The 21,365-nt window shown below is 46.2% G+C and overlaps 2 protein-coding genes across 2 annotated transcripts; one reads left to right on the plus strand and one right to left on the minus strand.

Annotated features, from left to right (window-relative positions):
- The first annotated feature begins 10 nt into the window (after nucleotides 1-10).
- itih6 (inter-alpha-trypsin inhibitor heavy chain family member 6) lies at nucleotides 11-11,619 on the plus strand. Its single transcript, XM_069710866.1, has 17 exons — nucleotides 11-736; nucleotides 1,315-1,350; nucleotides 2,055-2,209; nucleotides 3,865-3,975; nucleotides 4,084-4,331; nucleotides 5,200-5,369; nucleotides 5,466-5,582; nucleotides 5,711-5,882; nucleotides 5,977-7,587; nucleotides 7,726-7,758; nucleotides 8,334-8,351; nucleotides 8,485-8,532; nucleotides 8,612-8,641; nucleotides 8,776-8,820; nucleotides 8,917-9,030; nucleotides 9,132-9,515; nucleotides 10,509-11,619. The coding sequence occupies exons 1-17, from the start codon at nucleotides 623-625 to the stop codon at nucleotides 10,760-10,762; spliced, it is 3,660 nt and encodes a 1,219-aa protein (XP_069566967.1). The 5' UTR covers nucleotides 11-622; the 3' UTR covers nucleotides 10,763-11,619.
- An 864-nt stretch (nucleotides 11,620-12,483) lies between these two features.
- On the minus strand, nucleotides 12,484-20,574 carry gdi1 (GDP dissociation inhibitor 1). Its single transcript, XM_069710929.1, has 11 exons — nucleotides 20,222-20,574; nucleotides 18,968-19,075; nucleotides 18,698-18,797; nucleotides 17,724-17,858; nucleotides 17,388-17,586; nucleotides 17,148-17,279; nucleotides 16,815-16,914; nucleotides 16,026-16,197; nucleotides 15,251-15,395; nucleotides 15,044-15,098; nucleotides 12,484-14,310 (listed from the first exon to the last, which is right to left on the minus strand). Exons 1-11 carry the CDS (start codon nucleotides 20,264-20,266, stop codon nucleotides 14,158-14,160), a joined length of 1,344 nt encoding a protein of 447 aa, XP_069567030.1. The 5' UTR covers nucleotides 20,267-20,574; the 3' UTR covers nucleotides 12,484-14,157.
- Between the last annotated feature and the right edge of the window lie 791 nt (nucleotides 20,575-21,365).

Raw genomic sequence — 21,365 nt, forward strand, 5'->3', positions numbered from 1 at the left:
CATGCACTTTTTCAGGCCCAATAATGGGTCTTTGTAAAGGAGCGCTGAAGGGAAACCAGAACTCGCATTTGGGAGTGATTTCAGGGAAAGAAAAAAAAAAGTTGGACTTGATCTTTTTTTTCAGGAGGAGGACTCCTACAGAGGAGGAGGAGGAGGAGGAGCAGGAGGAAGTGTTTTGGTAGCGGGGGCAGTCTGGCAGGGGTTAATAATCCCTCATCTCTCATGGAGCTGGCAGCAGTCCGTGAAGTTTTTCCAGTATGCATGAACACAAGTGAGGAAGCTGCTTTCTTCGAGCCAGCGGAGAAACTTTCTGACTGAACTTTCTTTTCTTTTTGGATGTTTTGACTCTTTTTTTTTATTATTACTATTTATTTATTTTTTATCAGAACTTTTTATCGCAACTGTTTAAAAAAAATAAATAAATAAAAAACCTCAGCTGAGGTGAGGGAGGTGGAGAGACGGCGACCCCCCACCACCCTTCTTTGCGAGGAAAAGAAAACTGGTGTAAAATGTGAGGCCGCTCGCTTTCAGTCAACGGGAGACCGCTGGACAACTTTTTTTTAATTTATTTTTTTATTTTTTTATTTCATCCTATAAAGCACCCCGAAGCTTTTAAATCATTATGGACATGATGTTTTTAAAAATTCAATGCCTTCTAGTTCTCTTCGCTCTGCACGTGCGAGAGGGATTATCGGCGGATTACGAAGCGCACCTCGGCGCGAATATGCATTTACAGGTGAGAATTATTATTTTTATTATTATTTATTACAGAATTCATGACTTCCAGAAACACGCTCCTTCCGTTATAATATTACAGAGCTTCATTTCATATTTAACTACTCAAACAGGAAACAGCTTTTCCTCTTCTATACCTCAAACACTGTTTGTTTGTTTGTTTTTTAATCACCATTTGTAACCTGTTTGTCAGCTCAGTTACAAACCTATATTAAACTTATATTTAGTCAGGTATTGACACGGCTACGGCTCGTGTGCAGAATTAACAGCGGAGACCAAACCTGTGCCGCCCCCCTCCGCCGGCCCTGTGTACAGTGAAAGCATTTATTTCCACCTTCCATTCATGAATGGCTTTGATTCAGACTATTGGGACACAAAAATCTGGACCGGGCCTTCCAACGGCAAATTGGGGACATTAACTTCACGATTTTTTTTTTAAAAAGGAGGCTTTTTTTTTTTTAAAACAAACTTCGGTGCTGAGAAGTCGTATCCCGACTGAACGCATTTTTGCAAAACTATCCAAATGCTTTTTGTTGTTGTTGTTGTTGTTGTTGACTTGCTGCTTTGTTTCTTTTCCAGAGAATTAAACGTCAAAGCACACCGACAAAACCGGCGGTAAGTTTTATGTCGTCTGACAGCTTTAAAAAAAAAGAAAAAGAAAAGAAACTTCACATGCAGTAAAACACCCTCCTCCCCCCGCCTCCCCCCTCCCCCCACGTCAGGGTGTCTTCAGTAGCTCCTCTGTGTTTTTTTTGTTTTTTGCTTCAGCGTTAACTGTGAAGCAATCCCCCTCCCCTCACCTCCCCCCCCCCCCCCCACCCCCAGAGAAACATACAGTCATTCTGTCTGTATTGCACAAACCGCAGCTTTCCCTAAATACCAGCGAGCCGGGGGCCTGACGTGGCTCTCTTCCTCCTTGCCCCCCCCCTCACCCCTGCCCCCCTCCCCCCATGTCGCCCTCCGTCCTGCAGTAATGTGGCCTGCGCTGACCAGATCTGTCTCAGCAGGCGCCAGCGAGTAAACAAGAGGAGGGCAGGGACACCATGCGAGGGGGGGGGGGGGGGGGGGCGCTGCTGCTTGCTTCAGGTTGTGTTGTCAGGGCCGTGCAGGGAGAAACCGTGATATGGGAGGGGGGCGGGCAGGGAGGGGTGGGGTTGTTTTTCCTGCATTTCAAGTTATTACATTACGTTTCAGTTCCATGATAGTCTGTTGTAAATGTGGCAAAGCTGTTTTTCTGTCTCTTCATGTGTTTTACAGTGAACCCCCCCCCCCCCCCCCCCATCCAACCGTTAACAAGTCCTACCTGTGTTTGTCCCCAGCTGAAGGTGACGGACTACCACGTGAGGTGCTCCGTGGTTTCCCGCTACGCCGTGACGACGGTCCAGAGTTCAGCGTGGAACCAGCTGCCCGTCGTCAAGGAGGCGGCCTTCGAGGTGGACCTGCCCTCCTCCGCCTTCATCTCCAACTTCACCATGTGAGTCGAGCGCTAGCCGTCGTCCAGCCCCACGCCGTTACGATCTTTCGGTTTCCTTTTTCTTTTCTTTTTTTTTTTACTTTCGGCGAACGGCGTCGCCGTGAGAGTCTTCAGTCGTCGCGCTACGGGCGATAACTATAATAATAATATTAATAATAATAATGTGGGCTTTATTTTTCTTTTTTTTTAAATGACAGTTCAAGACTCAAGCACACCTACCGGGTCAAAAGTATTGAAGTTGGCAGGAAAACATGACTTGGAAATAATAGTCCCCCGCCTCCCCCCGCTCTTTACGGCGAGGGATTTAAATAAAGTAAAGTATGTTCCCATCCATAAATAAAACTTCAGAGGGAATTCTGTAAGGAACCTCGAAGATGCCATAACTCGGTTACTAAGAGGGCGTTTGGAGAAAAAAGCGCTCTCCCCTTTTAAAAATGCTAAATATAAACAAAACAAATAAGTCAAAACTGCTGGCAAACAAAAAAAAAAAGAAAAAGCGAGCCCAGAGCTGGATTTGGGAGCGGAAGCAGGGGGGGGGGGGGGGGGTGAGAAGGGGGGGGGGGCATGAATGCCAGGCTTTGTGAATGGAAGTCAGAAAGTTATTAGAGAAAATGACAGGAGTTTGCCGAGTCCGGTTTACCGAGGCAACCTGCCAGTTTAGATACGCACACACACACACACACACACACACACACACACACACACACACACACACACCTGCGGAGGTGCATGTAGTTTTTTGTTTTTTTTGTTTTTTTTTAGTAGGTGTGAGTTCGTAACAACGTTTTTAAAACCGAAACACCACGCGATCGTCTGCGTATCGGCGAATACCCGAAAAGGAAAAACAGTCGGTGGACACGCGTCCGTCCTGCGTCCGAAACTGAAGACGTCTTGTGTTCTGCGTGTTGGTCGCTCGTGTACACTGATGCACTGATGTACCCCCCCCCCCTCCCTCGCCCTCCCTCATCCACCCCCCTCCCCCACACACACACACACACCAACCAGCCACACATACATATAAATAACAAGCACCCTCCACTTTTCCACTCGGCTCTGCGTCTCAAACAAGACCTGCTTCAAGTCCCGCAGGTTTATTTTAGTTCGTCCCCTTGATGTTTTTTTTTTTCTTTCGTCCTTTTGGACATTTATTTGCTCGAAAGGACTTGACCTCAATTTAGCACCAGGTCACGTGACAGCGGCGCTCGCCGACCTCGTGCACTGTGTAGCGAGTCGGATGGACGTTTTTTTTCCAGCGCCGGTCTTTTTGGGTTGGGATTTCTTGCCGGGTGGAGCAGCTGCCACCTCCCCCCCCCCTTCCACCTCCACATTAACGCTGTTTTCGGAGGGAAATTACTCTTTTCCACTCGCCCTGTTTACGACCCCCCCCCCCTCCACACACACACACACACACCTCCCTCTTCCCGTGGCACGAACTCCGTCTGTAAACAAGCACCGGTGCCCGTTTGTGAAGCCGCTTTGTGATTGAGTTGGAAATACAAGGAGAAAAATAAGGTAAATCAAGTTAATGCCGAGCTGGGTTGGGCCGGGCCTGGCCGGGCCAGGCCAGGCCGTGTTCCGGACTGTAACATAATCTGGCTACTGTGAGTCACACAGAGACCAGTTTCTTCCTCCTCTTTCCTCCTCCGTCCCATCAGCACCTCCAACGGCAAGGTGTACGTGGCCCAGGTGAAGGAACGAGCGGCCGCCAGGAAAATCTACGACGCCGCTAAGAAGCAGGGAAAAACAGCCGGACTCGTCGCTACCAAGTCAGTCACCGGGACAAAGTTGATTTTCGACCTCTAACGACCGACGGAATAACGTTTCTTTTTGGCGTGTTTGACTCGGCGTCGTACTAAATCTTCTCTTTTACGCAGAGAGAGGGAAATGGAGAAGTTCCGCGTGGCGGTGAGCGTGCCGCCGGGCGCCCGGATGTCCTTCTCCCTGTCCTACGAGGAGCTGTTGCCGCGGCGACTCGGCCGCTACGAGCTCAGTCTGGGTCTGAGGCCCGGCCAGCCGGTCCAGAACCTCACGTTGGACGTCGGCGTAACGGAGAGGACGGGCATCAGTTTCATTAAGGTGCTTCCTCTCAAGACGAGCCGACTGCTCTCCAACGCCGCTCAAGGTAAAGATAAAAAAAAAAAAGGATCTAAATCACTCTTCCAATGATTTAATGTGCACTTGGTATCCATCATTGGACGTGTGGATGTGAGAGGAGGAAGTTTAAAAGCTTCCAGAGACTCGTTGAATACATGGACGGGATGAACTGGTTATATAAACGACCCCCTTTAAACCTTCATAATCGATGCTTTCCAATAACAACTTAAATCTGCAATCTAACTAAAAAAATAAAAATAAAAATGATATCATCTGACTTGTGGATCAAGGAGACTGAATAAACAAGTTAGCAATTTCCCAGCATGCCTTGCCTTCTACCTTGGTCCATTTTTTAAAACAAATAGGCCAAAGTGATGGGTAGAAATAACACCCAGTTTAATCTTAGTAGAACATGGAGTTTTGGAACATTTCAATAAAGGACGTAGAATATATTACGACTCAAAACCAGAAGTGTTTTTAACTCGAGGTGAAAAACGTGGCGTTTATATTATATTTTAGTCACGTTGGATGGGTGACTTTTGAAGCCCTCCTCGAGCTTCTCACACAGGCCTTCGACAGCTTTGTGGCCCCCGGTGCGTTGCCTGGCAACACTGTTGATGGTTATGTCGTTGAAAAACATAAAAATGTGTTAATTAGTGGGTTTTAAAGGTGTTGGCAGGCAGATTTTTCTACGTCCGGACAGAACTTGGCTTGCTTGAGTTTTTTTTTGTTGTGCTGTTCATACCACACAGAAATGAGGGGGGAAGAAAAAACACACACAAAAAAAACAACCCGTTTCCCAAAATGTCAAACTATTTCTTCGAAGGTTTTGCTTTTCCTTTAATATCGATTTGCTCCCACGCCGATTCAACTCGCCCGCCTCCTTTTCCTTCCAGGAGACAACGACGCTCCTTCCTCCGCCCGCGTCGAGCGCAGCGCCGGTTGCGCTCGAGTCCGCTACAGTCCGACTCCGCAGCAGCAGAGCGGCGTCTCCTCCAAGGGTCTCAACGCCGACTTCGTCATTCAGTACGACGTGGACCTCGGAGACGTCATGGGGGACGTCCAGGTCGGCGGCTTCACCCAAAAAAAACCCCCAAAAAACGTGATTTTGTTAGCGACAAACGTCGCCCTCCAACCGCCTCTTTTTCTCGCCCTCCGTCAGGTGTACGACGGCTACTTCGTGCATTACTTCGCGCCCAGAGGCCTTCCGGTGGTTCCTAAGGACGTTATATTTGTCATCGATGTCAGTGGCTCGATGATCGGCACCAAGATGAAGCAGGTAAAGTGGGCGGAGCTCGTGGAGCCCCTCCCCCCGACGGGTAGAGCTGCACCCGAGAGCTTTAAAGATGAAGATGAAGGTGCCGTTTTTTTTTACTCGTTAATAATTGGAGTCCTTTCCGTCAGTAGACCAAGCAGGCCATGAGCACCATCCTGGGGGACCTCCGGGAGGGAGACCACTTCAACATCATCACCTTCTCGGACAAGGTGCACACGTGGAAGAGAGGTCGAACGGTGCGGGCGACTCGGCAGAACGTACGAGACGCCAAGGAGTTCGTGAAGAGGATCATCGCAGAAGGATGTGAGTCGAAATCCGATATCGTCGGGAGTCTCTCTCGTCGGTTTTATCCCTACGACGCTTGACGTCCTCTGTTCTCCCGCTCTTTCCGTACCAGGGACCAACATCAACTCAGCGCTGCTCTCTGCCGGCCAGCTCGTCAACCCGTCGTCCTCCGGGCCGTCCGGCCGCCTCTCCTCCGCCCACCGCGTCCCCCTGGTGATTTTCCTCACCGACGGGGAGGCGACCATCGGGGTGACGTCCGGCGACACCATCCTCGACAATGCCAAGAAGGCTTTGGGCTCGGCCTCTCTGTTCGGCCTCGCCTTCGGAGACGACGCCGACTTCCTCCTCCTCAAGCGCCTGGCGCTGGATAACCGCGGCGTTGCCAGGATGGTGTACGAGGACGCGGACGCCGCCCTGCAGCTGAAGGGCTTCTACGATGAGGTGGCCAGCCCGTTGCTGTCGGACGTCCAGCTGTCGTACCTGGACGACCAGGCATTCGACGTCACGCGCTCCCTCTTCCCCAACTACTTCCAAGGGTCGGAGTTGGTCGTGGCCGGCAGGGTCAAACCCGGGGTGAAAGATTTGAAGGTGGCGATGTCGGCGACTGATTCAAAGCAGCGTATGAAGCTGGAGAACGATGTGCCGATTCCCCGCGCGAAGGGAAACGGGAGCGCGGATTCGCCGGACTGCTCGGGAGGCCTGGAAGGGATCTCCGGCTTCGTGCGTCGTCTCTGGGCGTATTTTACCATCAAAGAGCTTCTGCTGGCCAAACTGAACGCCGCCGACCCTTCGACTCAGAGGCTGCTGGCGGACAAGGCCACCAACCTCTCCCTCAAATACAACTTCGTGACCCCGGTGACCTCTTTGGTTGTCGTTAAGCCGGATGCGGACGAAGCAGCTCAAAGTCCGACCACCGCGAAACCCGCCGCCGCCACCACGACCACGACCACGACGGCAACGACGGCGGCGGCGACCACGACGACCAAAGTACTGGCCGCGAAGAAACCGAGCTCACCTTCGAACTCGAGGCCGAGCAAGACAAAACCGAACCCGCCTCAGCCGCCTCCGAACACGCAACCACCCAAACGAACCTCTTCTACAGGAAAAGCGGCAGTTTCTACATCCAAGAAAACAACGACGACAATGACCTCCAGTCCCAGCTCGGGTAAAACCGCCCCAGCACCGTTCTCCGGTAAGAAGCCCACCTCTTCCCATAACGACTCTAAAACGGTGTGCCCTCCCCCCGCCGGGAAGATATCCACCTCTCTGCTCAACGCTCTAAAAACGGCACCGCCGCCCGCACCGGGAAGAGTCTCCACCTCCCCGCCCAACACCACGAAAACGACCACCGCCACGACGACGGCGCCGACGTTCACCACCGGCACCTCAACCGACCCTGCGCTCCTGCCCGGGAAACCCCTTACGCAGCAGCCCGGCGCGGCGAGGACGGCCCTTCCTCCCGTCCGACCGACCGGGCGGCCGACAGAGACGGACAATGGCACCGCGTCCGCTCCGTATGTCCCCCAGCCCGAAGTTGCCTCCGTCCCGCCAGAGACGTCGTCGTCGGCAACCCCTCCCACCCCAGCCGCCGCTCCGGCTGTGGAAGACAACGATGACGACAACGACCCGGAGCTGAGCATCGCCACCCTGGTGTCGGTCACCTTCGCCCCCATGCCGGGTGTGACGGACGGGCCGCGGCTGTGGGAGGCAGCGGGGCTTCTGGGTAAATTACACGCTCCGTCGTCTGAGTCGAAAGTTACCATCAAAACCTTTTAATGCCCCGAAAGTTAAACGTCAAACGTCGAGGGTGGAATTTTTGGTTTATTTATCCTTAATTGAATGTTCTCTGTCTCTCCACTAGATGTCTCCACTTCCATTCAGATTCAGAGAAAAGGTAAAACTGAACTCTTAAACGCATTTTTAGCAAATAATTGAAAAACAGCGTACAAGTAAAAGTCCTTCATTTTAAACCCTTTTCAAGTAAAAGTATACAATTATTTACGAATAAAAGTTACTAATACGATGATTCAAACTGAATTATCAAATTATGCTGCAGCTGTTTGAGTTTAAACAATCTCACGTAAAGTTCATTTATTTCAGCGTTTCCCAACCTGCGGTTTGGCTCCCCTTTGAAGTGTCGCTAGATAAATCTGAGTGGTCGTGACATCATTAGTGCAGTATAAAAGTAGAAATTAATGAATTCTGCCGAGCAAAATTATATTTTATATAAATAAAATGAAACAATTTGATTTTCTCTTTGAATTGTTAATTAAATTGAAACTTCTAACCAGGTTGGAGGAGAAAACTTTATTTGATGGGAGCTCCAGCATTTTTTTTTTCTTTCATCCACTGATCTTTTTTCATTTAAATTTTAAAATCTGAAAAGTAACTACAGCTGTTTAATTAATGTCAGTTAAAATACACCATGATAACCAGGTCCATGAACCTTTTGTCTGTTTTATTTTCTAGATATTGACCTCGTAAAAGGTGAGAAACACTTTTAATTCCTACACATCCTGTTTCTGACCGCCAAAATAAAAGCTCTTTGATTTTACAGCAGAACGTGTCCCGAAACGGTTCCTCTCACTTGATTCCCTTTTTTTTTTTAATATCTTCTCAGACTACGACGCAACTTACGACTACGACTACGATCTCAACTACGACGCCTGTAAGTGTTTCACATGTTTTACTCGGGCTCATTTTTTTTTTTTTTTAGACCTGAACAAGTTTCACGTCTTCTTTTCCAGGGGACGACACTGCAGACGCCGGCTCGTTCGGTAAATATCATGCAGTTTATTGTAGAGATGTCCGCTTAGCAATACAGGTGCAGTCCTGTCGTTGCTTTCAGTGCTGGGGGAGAGTTGGGGGGGGGGGGGGGACTGTCCTTAAATTGAATGTCTTGTGCTTTTAGAGCCTTCGTCCAGACTGAACACCGTGCGGGTCTTCTCTTCATCAGGTCAACCAGCTTTACATTTCATTTATTGGCATTTGAGTCGTTTAAAAGGACTACATTTTTTGTATTTTTATATATTTTTTTATCTCAATATTGTAGTTGACGGAGATCCTCATTTTGTGGTCCAGCTGCCGAAGCTGCATCAGAACTTGTGTTTCACGGTGGACGGCAGAGCTGACGACGTCCTCCGGCTGCTGGAGGATCCGGTGAGAGGTGCGCACGGCGGCGACAGCTCTCATTTAACACGTCTTTCATATGCTTTTAAAATACACGACCAAATATTAACGATGATATACCAAATGACCCGTCTCCAGGGATCATCGTGGACGGCCACCTGATGGGGGCGCCCTCCAAGCACGGCGTGGAGGACCGCTCCCGGACCTACTTCGACCGGCTCACCGTCTCCTCGGCGACGGGCAGCTCCGGCGACATCACGGTCACGCTGTCGCTGGACACCGTGGCGGTGGAAGGGGAGGGACGGGACGACCTTCCCACCGACCGGCAGGGCTCGGTGACGAGGCGGGGCGTCACGGTTACCGTGGACAACCACCGCAGCTGCTGGGTGGAGCTGGCCAAGGGCGTGCGCTTCCTGGTGCTGTTCCACCACTACAAACACCCCAGCTACCTGCAGATGGCTCACCTGGGGTTTTACGTCACGGACGGACGCGGGCTGTCCGACTCCACCCAAGGCCTTCTGGGTAAGTTCCCGGACGCCTCTGACTGTCAGCTCCCACGTTGGAAAAACTCAGATTTCCATTTCTGTTTTTTGATTATAAAAGCACACACTTTAAATTAGAACCATATTCGCCTGCCGGTTTTATCTTCTGATACCGGTCTATCACAAAAAATACATTTCTGTGATAAGCATTTTTTTTCAGAACATAATACAGAAAAAGATTCTTGAGGGTAAAAAGAAAAAAGGACATTGTTCTATTTTTGTTTTTATAGTTATTTATAATCAGACCAAAACCAGTAAAAGTTTAAACGGGCCGTTTGGACTTTTGTAAGTTTGTGATGTCACAAACTCTCACACACCTCATGTATCTGCCTTCGGCACAACCCGCTGTCCTCACTTTTTATTGTGGAAGAAAGCACGGAGCAATCCTTCCATCACAAGAGCTGGAAAAAGCTACAAGACCAAAGAAGACCTGTGATTGGCTTTGGCATGTGTCACTCAGAAAAGAGTCAGCCAATCAGAGGAGAGGGTCGTTGGATGTCAACGCTTCCTTAAAGACGCAGGCACACACAAAAAAACAGCCTGTTCTTGGCAGAGCACCTGGAGAGATGTGAAACTATGTTGAGATGGTTTTTGGTATAAAAATATCTTCTTACGGATGTCAAGACTGAAAATAAAACACAGGAAAGGTGTAACATATCTTTTAAAGTAAATTCATCCATCCAACTTTTCACGGGGTTCTCTGAGACCCAAAGAGGTAAACATATCACGTATTTCATATATATTAGTGATCAGTTCATTTTTTTTTTACATTATCTTACCGGTACTTTTATTTGAGTTGATGTGAATTAATTCTTCCGCAGCTGCAAGTCAAACAAGTTGGAGACTGGTTTTAAAAAAACAAATCTAAACCTGAAAAAAAATACCTCATTTCCGTAGAAGTAGATTTATAAAGTAGCATGAAATGAAATCAGTCGCATGAAACTTCCCATCTCGTCCTTCCGTCCGCCTGCAGGCCGGTTCCAGCACGCCGACATGAGCGTGACGGCGGTCCAGAAGAACCACCCGGACGGAGGCACCAGAGAGGAGGTTGTAGCCCGGGGGGTCCTGAGGTGGGGGTCGGAGCACGTGCCGGTCACCCTGCAGGACAAGACGCTGAAGGACTCGCCGCGGAGGCGCCACACGGGCAAATGTTGGGTGGTGCCCAAGGCCGAGATCCAGAGACTGCTGGGTCACCCGTACGAGAGCTACGTGGTGAACGGTGCGTAACTCCAGCCCCGAGTCGGGGCTCCGCCCCCTCGCTCCCTCGGGTCACAGCCGTCTGCAATCGGACAAAAGGAACGAACCCACAAAAAAAACACAAAAAAAACTTGGGATCCCGCCGGACTAAAACGACACGTCGTCTCTGAATGAGATTTTCAGGTGTGTCGGTCAGGAAAGAAGGAGTGAGACAGATTAGGGATAATGAGGATGTATGGGTGCACAAACACAGTGAAGGCCCCTGAATGGTCGCCTTTGTTGCCCCCCCCCCCCCCCCCGTCTTCCCGTCGCCAACGGCAACGTCCCCCCCCCCGGTCGCACACCAAAACTCTCCGTCACAAGTTGCATCGGATGATTCTTTATATTTCCCCCGTCGCCGAGTCACCGTTCACTCAAAGCCCAGTTTCCTGTCTCTCTAGAACCATTTTGTAATTATTAAAAAGTTGTATTTTTTAAAGCACAAAGTGTATATAAAATATTATATTGTACGTACGTGTAGATAATCTTCCCACAAAACGAAACAAACAAAAAAACACAAATTCCAAATCAGGGTCTTTTTTTTTTTTTTTCAGGTTTGCCATGTGCTTTTTATTTTTCTATCATTTCATTCATAGTTTAAGTCATTTTTTTATTTTTCATTTGTTACACAAGACATTAGGCATTGTTCACATACTAGTGATCAAAACAAGGACAGTAAGTTGTTGTTGTTTTTTTTTCTACTACTCAGCCTGAACTATTTTTTCTGTTTTGTCAAATTTCGAGGGATGTTGGGATATTTAAAGGCCATACTGGATGGAAATTAAAACGGTACAACCACACGAGGCTTTTGTTTTCAATAAATAACAACAAAAAAAAAAAAAAAAAAAGAGAGAGGACAGTATCTGATGCTAAAGGGAGGGGTGGGGGAGGTGGTGGGGGAGGGAGGGGGAGAAAGGGCTTCAGATATATCTATATGTTCAAGGAGTAAACAGTAGTCCAGTTTTCAGGTTTGTTTTTTTTCATCAGGTAACACGTTTTGTTTTTTTCCAGGATGAAGACCACACACGATGTTGGAAAGTACGCAGCTTCCTTTGTTTTGTTTGTTTGTTTTTCGCTTCCGTCCCAAAAACAAAACCTGTTTCTTAGGAATTTGCTAAATAATCAGAGTAAACCGTGATGCGACACTGGAATGATCAATCTAAAATAAGGTAAACATAAACACAGCAACTAACAAAACAAAAACAAAAACAAAATGTCTTTTAAGGTGTGTGCGCATCACTTCAAAAACAATTAAATAAAATCGACGACGAAAAAATAAAAATCCATTTCATCGTCGTAAACTAAAAAGCGTAGCGTATTCAGCGTTCTGACGTTTTTTAGTTGTTTTTTTCTTCAACGATACGAAATTCAAAAATAAATAAAGATCATATAACGATAAGACACGTCAACACCCCAGAAACACGCGCTAACTTGGTTTAGTGTTGTTAGGCGGTCGGTCGGTAAAAGCAAAACGATCGTAGCGTCTTTTTTGTTGTTGTTGTTGTTGTTTATTTTTTTTCCTCCCCCGATGCGGTCGAAGCCAAACTTTTTTTTTTTTTTTAAGTCGTCAGCGAGCTTCGCCAATAACACAAACAACCGCACGAGACTGACCCGCTAGTCCAAAACAAAGCAAGTGCTTTTATTTTGAAAGGGGCCTCAAACTTTTGGATTTAAGGCGACGCAACTAAATAAAAGCATCTCGGTTCGTTCTCTCCGAGGGGGGGGGGAGGAGACTGTGGCTTTGTACTTTTAGTTTTTTCTCTCGCTATGCTACAAAGTTTTTATTTTGAAATTTTATTCACGGGAGTAATCCAGCTTTTTTTTTCCTGCTACGTCACATCTACAGTTTTTAAGCGACTTATCTGGACGACAAAAAACAAAACAACAACCGAGACACGATGCTGGTGCTTTTCACTACGAGCTGAAATTTCAGTCTTCGCTCTCGTCACTCAAAAGTGAAACCTCACGAAAGTCAACGTTCCCCGACAGACATTCACTTCCTCCGCATCCCGACAACTTCCTCACTTATAACGTCGCAAACAGCCTCAGCGGACACTCGAAAGACCAAAATCCTCTTTTCTCTCTTTTAGCTTCCTGACATTCCCTTTTTTTTTTTTTTTTGTAGTTTTTTTTTTGTAGTTTTTTTTGTGTAGTTTTTCAACTTGACGACCACAGTTTCAACCTCTGCTCTGTAAACTTCATAACTTCAGCCAGCGAAATGTGCACCAAATATATAGAAATAAAAACTCTTTTCAATAATTTAAAAATGTTAGAAAGTAAAACTATCGGAAATACCGAGAAAAACAAAACAAAAACGGACATCATAAAACAGAGATAAACAAAAAGGTGGGGTTGTTTTTTTTGGAGGGGGGAGGGGCGGATGAGAAGGGGTTGGGGGGGGGGGTGATAGTTAATAGCCACTGGTTAGCTTGCCTGCTAGCACAGGGAACACAACAGCATTGCAAAGTGAGCACTATCAGTTGACAGAACAGCCCATTTATATGAAACTTCTCATCACTTTTTTTTTTTGTTGTTTTGTTTTGTTTTTTTGCACCCGACCGACAAGATGTTGTTGTTGTTTTTTTGTGTTTTTTTTTTTTTTGGGCCCCCCGGGAGGAGCGGCGTCTATTGAAGTTAACACAGGGTTTAAAAGACCGAGTAAGAGAGAAAAGTGAAAGCAGGGTTGACAGGAAGTGAAGCGTGGAAACGGTAACGGCCTTTTTTTCCGTTCGCCGCCGTGTCGTCGTCGTCGTCGGACGCTATGTACAATACTACGGTGTGTAAAAGATGCATGCACGTCAACCGGGGAGGGGAGGGGAGGGGGGAGGGTTGCGGCGGAAACGCCCCGCCCCCCCCCCCTCTTTTCGCAGAGGAAAAACGCCCACTTCCCCCTCCACCCGCCCACCCACCCCCTCCCCCGACCTCTGATATGACAAAGACAGACGTTTACAGAAAGTATGAGATGCCTCGAGAGAAAATCTGAATAAATCCACCTCTAATGATAATACGTGATTATACGGGAAAGTCTACGATGGAATGAAAACACCATATCAACCCTGCTTTTCAGGTGACGGAGAAAAGGGGAGAGTGTGAGTACTTGGAAAAGCGTGTGCGTGTGCATGTGTGTGTGTGTGTGTGTGTGTGTGTGTGTGTGTGTTTGTGAGCCTTTATGTGTGTCGAGAGAGAGAGAGAGGTAAAGGTAAAAGGAGGCGGAGCCACAACACGCCAAACCTCCAACAACGCCGTTTTTTTGTTGTTGTTTTTTTTTTTTAAAGCACTGTTCAGGCAGCTCCCCCGGCCCCTCCCACTCAATCATAGGCTCCACCCGCCTCCTTTCCCGGCCCCGCCCTCTCTCTCTCTCTCAGAAGCCCCGCCCCTTCTACGGCTCACTGCTCATCCTCCCCGAACACGTCGTTCTGTTTGCGTTTCATGTTCTCAAAGTCAAAGTCGCTCCCGGTCATGCGTTTGTAGATGTCCTTGATGTCGTTGCAGGTGGTCTCGAAGTGGGTGGTGGCGTCGTAGGAGCTCGAGGCGAACACCTGGGAGACACACAAAATAACCAGAGTGAAGAATCTGCAGCCGAAATGACAGTTAAAACTCAAACACGGAGAAAAAAAACAACGGTATGTTGTATGGTATATCCATCCAATAATATTTCACTCTGAACCAAAAACAATCAACCTCGTGAACCGGGTGCATCGGCGCCTTACAAAGTAACGGGGCCGGTTTCTGATAACCGGATGTTATAAAGCTTTTCATTAAAAATGTAAATTACTGAACATCGTCTCCAACAAACATAAATATTCAAATATGATCGAAGTGTTTCTAGACTGAAAAGGTATGATGTGTCTTTTAAGTGTACTTTTGCACATAAAACATTAAAATGCCGATTGTGGGGATATAATAAATAAATAAATCACATTTTAGTGCAAGTATTCAACAGTGGGAATTCACAATTGTCCCTGAACGCCTCATCCCTCTTAGCGGTTCCAACCTGGATTTTGCTGAGTCATGCTGGTGCTTTTTTTTTTTTAATTTTTAATTTTTTACATTGTCACTGGTTCTAGATTAAGACATTAGGGATCCATCCTCTGGGGACCACGAATGACCAAACACGACGTAGCAAATCCATCAAATAGCCAGTTGAGATATTTGGGTCGGGGACCTGAGCGGTGGAACCGACCCGCCGTGACGCAGAAAATAAATGTTTTTCTTGGTAAGCACTATTTTTGTTGTTGTTGTTGTTGTTGTTTTCAATGAAAAATGCGTCACCTGGCTCTCGGTACCGTCATCTGTGGGCTCATAAAGGTCGCTGATAGCCACGAACCTGTCGGGGAAGGGGGAGGGGGGACAAAGAAAAGCATATTAATATTTCATAATATCGCCGCGTTTCGATTAACGGCTTCGTTTTGACGATGTCGCAGAAAAACAGGTGAAAGTAAAAATAAATAATAATTTTTTTTAAAAGGCGGCGCTGACTTCTGGTCGATGGGCTCCAGCAGCTCCAGCGCCGGCTCGATCTCGGCCTCGGGCTCGCCGGTCTCCACCGTGGTGCTGACGATGGCGATGTACTTCCCCTGGGCCGCCACGTTGTGCGCGTAGGAGATCATGCACACGTAGATGTCTGCTCGGGTTTCACCAAAAAAAAAAAAAAAAAGGGTTAAAGAGACGGACTCGGGAGACTCGTCAGCATCGGGCGGAGTCGTGCAGCTTATTTAGCCGCTACGTTCATTTGGTTTCTTCCTGAGTTGGTTTATTTATTTTAAGCTTTTCTGCTTAAAACTAATGAGGAAGGTGAACCGAAGCGGTGAAGTTACAGGCTTCAAAAACCAAAACGATCCGCCGAGAGGCGCCAAACGGTTCACACGGCCAATTGGAGCTGCAGAGTTGAGCTACTTTAACTGTTAGAAACAAAGCTAGCGTGTCACTACTCACCATTAAATCTAGTTTTTTTTTTTTTAGTGATTGCTGTTTTGCAATCAGCTTATTTTCTTATGTGGAGGCCTAAATCTGTAAAATATAAAGTTATGATTTACTTGATTTTATCCCTCCATAAGAATGAACCTTTGATATCAGCGAGGTTTTAAAATCAATAGAAAAACAATCTTCGTAACGAGTCTCATTGTTTTATGTTTCTATTTACTTTAATCGATCCGAGTCTCTTTCAAGCCTTTCAAAGCCTCTCAGTCTTTAAAAAAAAAATAATAATAATTAAAAAAAATATATTTTTTTTTAAACGCCGATGATTCCTCACCTGAGTTGCGGTTAACCTGATTCTGAGGAATGATGATCTGGCAGGAGTTGGCGTCGTTGGTGTTCTTGATGGGATGGCTGAGGACGCAGATGACGCGGATCACCTGACCGGCCTTGCGGACGCGGTCGGGGATGTAGCTCGGGTCGCAGATGAGCTGCTTGCAGCGAGCCACCTGCAGCGGGAAGGAGACGCGTCATCGTCGTGGTGATGATGATGACGACGACGACGACCTTGCTGCCCGGTCGAGTACGTAAAACTCTCCGTGCAGCCGCTCCGAAGCTCGTTATGATTTATAACGCCGATTATTTTCGCTGACTCGTTAAAAAAAAACAAAAAAAAAAACGTCACGCCATCCCGTTATTTGTCGTTTTGAGGTTTAACTCTTTTGATGATGTCATCTTGTTGTCCGTTTATTATTTATTTGGATTATTGCTTTTCTGTAATTGTCAGGAATTCTTTTTTTTTTTTTTTTTTCAGCGTTATTTATGTCACATCTGCCCGGCACAATTTTTGTATTTCCAAAGCCCTTAAACTTCAACAGAAATGTATTTTTTTTTTTCATATTTTCCAATATTCAACACCAATAAGCGTCTCTTCTTCTTAATAATGTATTCGGGATAAAGTCTTTTACTCAAATGTGGCATAAAATTAACAGAAAATCGATCAAATTAATTATAAAGTCATTAATTATTCAAATGACAATTAATCGTCAACAAAAATTTCCCGATCGTTACGACGCCATCAAAGGGAAACTACATAATCTGGGATAATAAATGAGGCCGGCCGTACCTCGCCCTCAGACTTCACTCCGATCACATGACCGCCCTCCATCACGATCTCATCCACCGGTTTGTTCAGCATGTAGGTTCCTCCGTAGATTGCGCTCAACCTGAGATCAAAAGTTCACATCAATCAATCACACTTTATTCATTTTCCCGACAGATGATTGACAGGACCAATAATAAGACAGACAGTCGTAGACCAGAAAACGAGCTGAAGATAATAAAACCTGTTAAATCATGCTTTTTTTTCTTTGTTTTTTTTTTCTGTATGCACCACTGAAGATAATCCATATTTATATAAAATGACCAAAAATCATTTAAAAAATAAATAAAAAAATACCTGGCGAATCCCTGCGGCAGCTCTCCCAGCCCGTACAGCGGGTAGAGGTAGGGGCTCTTCCCATATCGTGCCAGCGACTCACTGTAGAGTTTGATACGATTGATGGTGTCCAAACAAGGAACATCCAGATAGCTGAAGGTGAAAAAAAAAAAAAAAAAAAGGTTATTGAGCATTAAAACTATTTGAATCCGTCGAATACTTAATAATAGATGACGTTGGTCGTCGTGCGGCTGCTCTTACTCGTCTGTCCTGTAGAGGGCCAGGGCGTGGCCGGTGAAGTCGATGACGTCCTGGCCGAGGTCGAACTTCTTGTAAACGTCCCTCATCGTCGTGGTTTTGGGGTCGACGCCCTCGAAGGTCTTCGGGTCGTTCTCGTCGAAGTTGGCCACGAAGACTAAAAACTTCCGAAACCTTCGCTTCTCGAACATTCCCATCAGATCTAAAAAAAATAATTTAAAAATAAAAATTCAAACAAAAGGTTGTTTTTTTCGTATTGAAAAAAATCCCTCGTGATTACATCAGCGTAAACTCTCAGCTCAAACATTCAGGGGAGGGGAGGCAGGGGGCGGGGCTTACTTGAAGCTAGCGCCTCGGTCTCGGTCGACGGCACCTTGTAGATCTTCCCTCCTTTGTAGACGAAGCTTCCCTCCACGACTTTGAAGTCCAGGTACCGAGTCACTTCTGTGTATAGCAGCATCTTCACCAGCTGACCTGCAATCACAAATCGTATTCAATCTTATCGTTCGCGGTCAACCGTCGACGACGCTGCCCTCTAGTGTCCGGACGGAACAGGGCGCTTGATCCGTTTGATTAAATTGATTGAATAACACCTCAAATCCTTCAGCCTTACGTACTAACTGTCTGCTGATCTTCTTGGTTTAATGGTTTTAAATCCTTTAGGTACGCAGAAGCTTTTGGTTAGTCAGGTGACCCCGAGTGATGCTGTCATGGGCCGAGGCTGCTTCGGGAGCCTCCTTCCCTCTCACTCTTTCACTCTCTACGCACTCATATCTCACCATTACACCTCATTAACTTCATGCCTTCCTGTTAAAAGGGAGTTTTTCATTCACTCTGTCGGAGGTTTTTCTTCCTGTTAAAGGGAGTTTTTCATTCACTCTGTCGGCGGTTTTCCTTCCTATTAAAGGGAGTTTTTCATTTTCTTCCTATTAAAGGGAGTTTTTCATTCACTCTGTCGGAGCTTTTCCTTCCTATTAAAGGGAGTTTTTCATTCACTCTGTCGGAGCTTTTCCTTCCTATTAAAGGGAGTTTTTCATTCACTCTGTCGGAGGTTTTTCTTCCTATTAAAGGGAGTTTTTTTCCTTCACTCTTTTGGATGTTTTTCTCCCTTAAAGGGATTTTTTTTTTTTTTTCCTTCCAGCTTACGTGGGAATCGTTAAAATGATAGATTTTCTTATGAATCGTTGGTTCCTCTGTATAATACCGTAAAGTTCTGTTCTGAGGACTTTAACGTGTTGAGTGAAATAACCTGTGTCGTGATGTGACGCTACATAAATAAAACTGACTCGACCTGGCTTGATGTGCTTACTGACCGTTGGCCATGAGGAACTTGGGGATGAGGTCGACGTTCCAGTCCCTTCCTCGGCCCATGGACTCGGGGGGGCTATCTGGGAGGCTGAAGCGCTTGTACAGCTGTGGAGGACGGAGGAAAAAAAAAAACATCAAATGAAGGAGCGGCTCGATGGCACTGGGAGTAAAAACCAGACACGCCGAGGGACATAAAAGATGTATTGATTGGTTTTATGGATCCCCGTGGGGGGAGGGGAGGGGGAGGGGGAGAGGGGGAGGGAGGGGCTTCTTACCTCCTCCAGGGGTGTAATGGAAGAGCTCTCCCCACCGTAGTAGGGGTTCCTGTCCATGTGCAGGACCTTCTTCCCGTTCACCGACATGATGCCGGACAGAATGCATTCCTGCACGAAACGGGATTAAACAGCCGACGTTAGTAACGTCGACTAAATTTGATGATGAAAAGACATCAAATTAAGGTACAAATCTATAGTCGTATAAATACAGCGAAGCCACGAATCGCACCGTAATAAAGGTTATACTGTTCGTATTTTCTCGTTGATTCGTGAGGATTCATTTTTGTGGTTCTGTTATATTATACTGACAAGTGTTCCTATTATCTTGTCCACCCCTTTTATGCCATTACATGTAGACTTGATTGAAGATGGAAGTGTTAAATGTGAGTTATAGGCGGCTTTGACAGAAAGGCTGCAGGGGAGGGGAGACGGGGGAGGGGGCGGCACTATGTGCGCATGCGTGACCGTATCATTGTAACCCCATGTAACTATATTCTAATAATAATAATAATAATAATAATAATAATAATAATAATGGACAGATGGAGTTGTATTTAATCCCAACATTTTTTTAATTATTATTATGGCTTCGTGATGACAAAGAGATATTTGATACCGTTTTATAAAACTCCTATAAAAAATAAAAAAAATATGTCGTCTTTTCCCGCACGCGACAAAAAAAAAAAAAAAAAAAAAAAAACCTTTGATGGAAGACCACGTAAAAAGTGCACGAGGCGTATTTCTGCCGCATTGGTGGTGATGATGAATGCGGGAGATGAAGGCAGGCGGTGAAAGGGGCTCGGTCATGTCGTTAAAAAAAAACAACCCGTGCGCTCGGGCCTGCGCCCAACCTCAGGATGGAGGCCTGTCTGTGCGCGAGGGACCACGACACACTTGTGTGCGGGTTACGCCTAAAAGATGCTCCTGGGGTGTAACACAACCCTGAGCCGGCTGGGAGACCGAGACAGAAATCATTCAATATTTCTCGTGATGCAAAAAAAAACCACCAAAAAAAAGGCACAATTTTAACGCGACGTGTCTTTAAATCTCTTCCATTATTATTTTATTTTTTGTTTTTCCTAATGTCAACCAGCGCGCGCAGCGCGGAGGATGCAGGAGATGGCTCGCGCTGCCCCGCGGCTCTGGATAGAGGATAACCGTGGCTCTTTAAAAAACAACAAAAAAACAACAACAACAACAACAACAAAAAACCAACAACATTATCTAGAAGTTCACGCGGGTTTGAGTACTTACCGTGAGTCCGGTGCCCAAAACGATCACATCATATTCCTCATCCATGTTGTATCACCGCCTCTCCCGTCTCGCCCTCTTTTTCTTTTTCTTTTTTTTTTTTTTTTTGCCTTGAGAAATGAAGGGTACTGGAAGGGGAAGGGAAAAAAAAAGAGTCCACAAAACCGGGTTGGGTGGGAATATATGGCTCCCTTTTCCTCGGCCCGAGTGCTTTTTTTTTTTTTTTTAAAAACGGCTCTTCCAAAAGTTAAACGTTATTTATTAATCATTAAGGCATTGATGACCAAATGGAAATATACTGTCCACACTGTCACCGGCGAGGACGACCAAAGATGGCCCTGATCGCGGAGCACTCCAAGAACGATGTCGTTGCGCGTCGGCAAATAGTGCGCATCCTCCTTCTTCTGTCTTTTTTTTTTTTTTTTCCCATCATGCCACACAATGGGACTCCCACTGAAAACGCTCATAGGAGCTCTTGTTGTTTATTATCATGCGAATTCTGTTTTGAGAGTTTTACTTGGAGTTTCACGTCGGTTTTTTTGTTGTTGTTGTTGTTGTTGTTTTTTTACTATTTAAAACACATTATATCCAAGTGGGAGTGAGTGTGCGGTCTCTAGTTTCTTTTTCTATCCTTCCCCTTTTCTTTTTTCTTTTTTTTTTTCCCCAGTTCGTAGGAGGCAAGTTGGTATCCCTCCGCCAACCACAGCTGTGCGGATGGATGGGGAGTTGCTTTCGCTTGCTGAATGCACGCAGGTCCCTTTTTCCAGCACAAACACGAGACACACAACAACTTATTATTATTATTATTATTATTATTTTTGGTTTGTTTGTTTTGTGTTTTTTTTTTTTACATTTATGATAAAGAAAAGCGTCACGTGAATGGTGGGAATTACGATGACACGCGCCGTGTGTTATTTAAGAGCGTATCAGCACCATGGACAGCTGCCAGGTGGACCCCCCCCCCCCCCCTCACTCACTGCAGTTTAAATACACATATTACATATATATATATATATACACATGTGTGTTCACACTCAGGATTATATATAAAAAAATAAAGCTTCAGCGGTCTGTAGTTAAAGCGTCAGCAGGTAAAATAGGACCTTCCTGGTTGTAGTTTAAGGGCGCGCGTGTTGCGTGAAGTTAA

The sequence above is a fragment of the Brachyistius frenatus genome, unplaced genomic scaffold (assembly GCF_029030835.1).
Source record: "Brachyistius frenatus isolate BFR_SWC_R1_liver_20210118 unplaced genomic scaffold, ASM2903083v1 Contig_95, whole genome shotgun sequence".
Classification (NCBI taxonomy): Eukaryota; Metazoa; Chordata; class Actinopteri; family Embiotocidae; genus Brachyistius; species Brachyistius frenatus.